This window comes from Dendroctonus ponderosae, unplaced genomic scaffold (genome assembly GCF_020466585.1).
Source record: "Dendroctonus ponderosae isolate FM_Combo_2020 unplaced genomic scaffold, Dpon_F_20191213v2 Dpon_F_20191213_7, whole genome shotgun sequence".
In the NCBI taxonomy this organism is placed as follows: Eukaryota; Metazoa; Arthropoda; class Insecta; order Coleoptera; family Curculionidae; genus Dendroctonus; species Dendroctonus ponderosae.
The window spans coordinates 12,569,884-12,576,115 of record NW_026018916.1 but is presented as its reverse complement, the minus strand read 5'-3'; the positions used below and the strand labels follow the sequence as shown (position 1 = coordinate 12,576,115).

Here is a 6,232-nt window from a genome sequence, read left to right as displayed (position 1 = left end):
ATTAATCAAATTTCTTTTATGGTGAATATTATGGTCGACATAATGGATTGGAAGCAATTTATTGATTATTTCGCGGTATTGAATTATGTTAATGTATTCAACAATGGTACAAGAAAGCAGCTTGTGCATAATTAGAAGTGGGTAGAACAGCCTGCTAGTTGCTACTGAAGCATTGTTCCACCTTTCGGAAAGAGTTGATTAGGTGTGATAACAAAGTAGATTTATTGTAATCTACAGGTGCGTAGACTTCTCTCAACAACAAAATGGTAATTTGCTTATCATTTTTTAAATTTTATATTGGTAAAGTAAGTATGCAGTAATATGAAATTATATCGTTTTTCAGCTAGTGCTGGCGTGTTTGTCCAAGACGCCCCGCAATGCCCAGAACAACATGGTGTTCAAGCTTATGCCCATCCAGAAGCTTGTAATATTTTTTTCCTTTGCACTAATGGGACTTTGACAGTGGAAACCTGTGAAAATGGATTACTGTTTGATGGCAAGGGCGCAGTTCACAATCACTGCAACTACAATTGGGCTGTACACTGCGGAGAAAGAAAAGCTGATCGTAAGTATTAAAGGGAACAGAGTATGTGTTTTTTACACCTAATGCTTCAAAAACAAATTAACTGTTGTGGCATTTGAGAAGACACAAAATATATAAGATAACACGTGACAGACCTAATATAAGTTGTATGTGCTAGTATTGAGGGTACCCAAATTGTGAAAAGAATGCAATTAAAATTTGTCGTTTTCCCTTTATAAGACAGATACTTAAAAAATAATAAAATGAAAAGCTATTTAAAGCCATGGAAAGCCATTAAAGTGGAGCTATAGAGAGCGCGAACACTTTCTCCTAATTTAAAATATTTTTCTTTTATTGTTTTATTTAAAAATAACGATAAGGATGATTTATCTAGACAGTTTACCATTTTGTTTTCGTCAGGCACTCAAACAAAATGTGTTTTCGTCGAAATCACCAGAGTTACGAGACACGAAAAACGAACGTTACAAAACGAGATTAAAACGTTCAATTGCGTTGAAGTGTCCAAATAACATTTAATTTATTTAATTTTTGATAAATATTTTCCGAGCAGAATCCTTCAAGAATTGTAAAAACAGTATACTGCCTAAATACCAAGGACCCGAACCAAAACGAAATAACTATTCCGTTCCGGTTTCGGTCCAAGGCAAAATTTAAAATTTCGGTTCCTTTACGGTTACGGTTTAGAAAATAATTTCCATTTCGGTTCCGTTCCGGTTCCGGTTTTTTTTTCGGTTTATTTCGGTTCCAAAATTTATATATAACAACGAACGAAAGCAAAGATACTCTAATTAGGAATCTCGATATCTTTTTCCTTTGCTTGTTGTATTATACAAGATGAAAGATGCGCAAACGATCCACTGCTTCATACGGTACTTCGACTGGTTGTATGGTAGGGTGTAGGAGTGTAGGAGGACTAACAACCCCACACAAGGATTGAAATTCAGGAAACATTAAATGGAACAACATTGCAATAAAGACTCCCGAAATAGAAACAATCAGCAATGCAGGGTCAAGCGCCGAAATAGAACCCATTAACAATGAAGTGCCAAGCACTTATCAGAAAAAAGGGAAGGAAAGAAGCATAAGTGCAGTGGACGAAAAAACGAGAAAGAGAAAAATAAATTCTAAGGCATGGTCTAGAAATGTGGGTAAAGAAGTACACCCCACTACTTCACTTCCCACTTTTAACAGTTCTAACCTCACCTGTTTATGATTTGACATCTGACATAACATTAGAGACTGGCAACGTTGTATTCCAAAGGGGCTACAATTAGCCGCTTCTAAGAATAACACGCATTTATGACGTTCCGCCTTCTTAGCATGTGGCGGGCGGACTCGCCTCCTTTTTAGCCAGTACAGCGTAATTTAAATTATCGATATCTGTTACTTGATGATAATTCTGTGTGTTTAGAATCGAACGGACTGAACGGCTCAAAATTAGAAAAAATTGTCGTTCCCCTTTCTTAGCCTGTACCCTTCATATACAAGGTGGTTTTTTTTCTCGAAACACTTAAATATTTCCGCAACGCGTGATCGGTGGAAAAAATGTTTCAAATAAGAAGTTTCCCCTCTGGGAGGGGAAAGTTTATTCGTGTAAGAAAAGCAACGCCTATTTCGGCCTTGTAGGCTAGGCAGGGGCCAACTTGAGAATTTCAAATGGTAACCACAACATTTTACTGGAGATTCGAATAGTTTAATAATCTTGATACGAGTACACCAACAATCGTTACGCTCCTTGATCTAGCCAAAGCGTTTGACACTGAGAATCTTGCGATACCACTACCAAATTGTATCATTATGGGATAAGGGTCTTTACTTTTAATATAATTGTAAATTATTTTTTTAGTAACTCCAATCAGCACCCCCGGATGCGAATATCAGTTCGGTATCTACCCAGACTCCCATGAATGTTCAACTAATTACATTAAGTGTGCTTATGGAGAGCCTCATCCTCAAGCCTGTGAACCTGGCTTGGTCTATGATGAAAAAATTCACGGATGTAACTGGCCGGACCTATTGCTCGAAACCTGTAACCCTGAAGGTAAATAACTTTAAATCTCAAATACAAATACATTTTAATAGTGCACAACGATCGGAGGGGTCTACGAAAGAAGCTAAATTTGCTTAGTTAAGGTCTATTATATTATTAGTAGTATACACATATTAGTGTGGAAATTRTCGAAAACTCTACTTTTTATAACGGGTGGAYCAACTGTTCATTTTCTGAAWTCGAAACGTCATATRTCTTGACTACATGTAGTCGTCTCGGGAGATTTGTCCAAGGAATTTCAAAATACCTACCTACATACKTCATAGATGACTGTCTAGACTGTCKYKGTCKCWRGAGAKTSTCTKCACTGKMTTGATCTCGCTCAAAATTTAAATGTGTCTCCTCCTTGCTCCTGCAAAATTTAAAATCATCAATTCTCTTCCTGTCAGCAGTTTAATATAACTMTTTATAATAGGCGGTTAACCAGCGTGACGGATGACTGACTTTTTTTATCCGGAAACGGAAACGGTASTSGTCCGAATTAAATTTGACRGRAGACAATTTTTTTGTGTCTCGGTTTCCAAGCGTGGMATTTGAACCATGATGACAAAAATATGTTGGATAGTGTTTCCAACARTGCGTAATCCTKGACTTCACCAAWATTGCAGTGCCACCGTGTCCTTTTCCATGTGGATGATTGGTGCTGTAGACGTTGTAGTGTGAAATTGTCTTGTAGCGTGAAATAAGTTTCAAAAATCATCATGACATCTATKACATGGTTGATAAGGAAGAGGTTAAGTTYGTGGGTTCTTTGAGATAACCTGTTCATAGTGACAGTCTGTTTAGAGGGCATGTGAAAAGATTTGCAATKATTTCCATTCTGGACATTAACTGAATCATTATTACAACGTTATTGGCTTCATCAGAAGTTAGTATGGCAGTTCTTGTTAGGTAGAGACCTTGAGATGCAGCCTTTGCATCAGAGTTATTTTGCCGAGTTAGATAATTTGGTAAATTATTATAATTAAATTATAAGTTACGGGACTTTTTCCGTCAAAACAGGGAAAAGTTTTTGCTGCAGCTGGTTGAGTACCTCACACCCCTCGTAGCTAGCAGGATGCTTCCGTCCACAACTAGCACCTGTAACTTTATTTATTTTTTATCAAGGTGCAGTTTTTCGAACATGATTTAACGCATACAGGGGTCTTGTGACAATAATTTTGTGTGATTATACAGATGTTAAGTAGGGATGACACGAAATACATCTCACAGGTATTTTGGAACAGCCGGTACCTGCTATCGATATTTAAAATAACGTGATTTGAAATAACAGGGCTCGCCTACGATGCTGGTCAATGCCATCTGGGATTTCAATATTTCAACAAAGCAAAAATGCAAATACCTGCCTTTGTGCCTTTGGATTCCCCGCGACGTTGTCAATTGGCCTGAGTTTTAGTGAAAGGAGATATTTAATTCTCGTGAAGTGGTAAGGTTTTGTATGTATAAGAGTGGGACGAGGGACCTGATGATTTTCGAATCCATGCACCCATGATTCGGCAAATAGCAATATTCAATGAACAGAAAATATTGGGAACAGCAGTAACAGTATTTTCTTTAATGTGACCACGCCTGTGAGTCACAGATTGTGACTGACTGACTGCTTTTTCGGAATTCTGAGCTGTTCCTTATCGTTGGAACTTGTTCTTTTTCGACCGATAGCAGTGCTTCTGAAATAAAATAGCATTTGTTGCATCTGCCCAGTGGAGCAGTAGATGAACTACATTTAAATTTGTATAGGCGCTATTTACCTAGTCTGGACTTGTTTCAATACTTGTTTATATCAAACATAGCTGAAGTATTAAATGGCCAATTTTTCATTAAGCGATAAGATGAATTGTACTCAGTGATTAACATAAAAATAGAAGATTTTTCACATTTTGCTTCCCTTAAGTGGGAAAGAAAAAAATGTGGTCACTTTTTTTTGTGTTCAAATTAAGTTCAATTTGGTTTTGCTTCAAAAAATCTCACTCTAACTTTTTTTGAAAGTGGTATAAATTTTAGTTTCAAGTATTCATAGCTTTTTGTTAATTCCTATTTGTTATGTAAAAAGGGCTCTTGCCAGATTCTAAATACATTTTCCATGAGACGTCGGAGATACTTCTCTGAGGCTGTATTTTACTCGCAAAGAGTTATACTACAACGTGCAATAAATGAAAATTTCATTACTGAGTGACCAAAAAAAGTTATGGTACGATTTTCTTGAAACAAAATTAAACTAGTTATAGGAAATCAACAAAACGCTGAAATCGACGGTTTTTTGCTATTTTTGAGTAAACTGATGAACGGATTTTAATGTAGTTTATGGTTTTATGTAGTATAGGTATTTTTAATACTTGAAAAAAAGAATAAAAGTTTTTCAATAGCATCAACGGTACAACAGTTATGCACAAAAACGGGCTTTCGCACTTTCATTAATTATGTATAAATAATTGTTTATAAACAATGTTCCACAGCCGGAAATCGCACACAAACCATTGTCTCAATATTCACATTTAGGAATGTTTTCCGGGCTTTGAAGCCGTGGTCTATGGGAATTTCTTCCTGACGTTTCGTCCACAACTGCGGTGGACATTATCAAAGGCAATGAGGCAGTGGGCGAAATGATCTCCCGTGCTTTCCGACTAAGACTGATTCAACTGCTCAATTTGAACATATTTATTTTCAGTTAAGTTTACAAACTTCTTACTGCTACTTATTCTACGGATCCTTAGTGCTAACATCGTTAAAGTGTCTAACACTCTATGTATCTTATGATATATCATCATATTACTTAATCTAAATTAACCTAATCTAAACCTAAACCTAACAGCCTCTCTTGCTTGATGTGGTGCAGGAACTGGTCATCGCATCGGGTTTACGTCTTCTTCTTAGACTGTGTCCGCAGGAGATTCAACTGCTCGATTCCCCGTCGTATTTATGCAGCCCAGCCGTGTGTGCTCATGCGTGGGGGATGGGTGGGGATTCCAACGCTTCGGCGCACATGCTGTTTGGCGCAAAACGCGCTTCCAATCAGGATTGAGTGCCGTAATTTCTTCTTTTCTGTTCAAATTGTTTTGGTGTTTAAATATTTCGATGGCCTCTCTGGTGAGTCTCGGGGAGTATCTTTCAGATTGGTGCAGAATGTTCACTTCGTCGAAGCCTATTTGGTGGTCGTCTAGCAGTGCGTGCTCCGCTACTGCTGATTTTTCCGTTTGTCCCAATCTGCAACTTCGTTTGTGCTCCGTGATCCTAGTGTTTATGCTTCATTTTGTGGTGCCGATGTATGCTCTTCGACAGCTGCACAGAACTCTGTTGACTCCTGGTGGTGATAAAGGATCCCGTTTGTCCTTGGCCGATCTAAAAGTCTGTTGGATGGTTCGAGTTGGTTTAAAAATGGTTTTTACTGGGTGTTTCTCCAGTATCTTGCCGATCCTGTCCGTGACTCCGTGTATGTACGGGAGGCAAGCCCAACTCTTACGCTCATCATGCGTCTCTGTTGTCTCCGAGCGATATTCACTGTTTTTTGGTCGAATTGCTCTATTAAAATCTTTCTTACTGTATCCTTTCCAACCAAAGGCCCTTTCCAGGTGTTTTAATTCTCTCTCTAACTCGGCTGGTTCGCAGATTCTTCTGGCTCTTTCGGTGAGAGTTTTGATGAC

The 6,232-nt window shown here is 37.9% G+C and overlaps 1 protein-coding gene across 1 annotated transcript; it reads left to right on the top strand.

Moving 5' to 3' along the window:
* Positions 1–306: 306 nt before the first annotated feature.
* Positions 307–2,612, top strand: LOC125505112 (protein obstructor-E-like). Its single transcript, XM_048668230.1, has 2 exons — positions 307–565; positions 2,391–2,612. The coding sequence occupies exons 1-2, from the start codon at positions 322–324 to the stop codon at positions 2,591–2,593; spliced, it is 447 nt and encodes a 148-aa protein (XP_048524187.1). The 5' UTR covers positions 307–321; the 3' UTR covers positions 2,594–2,612.
* The last annotated feature ends 3,620 nt before the right edge of the window (positions 2,613–6,232 follow it).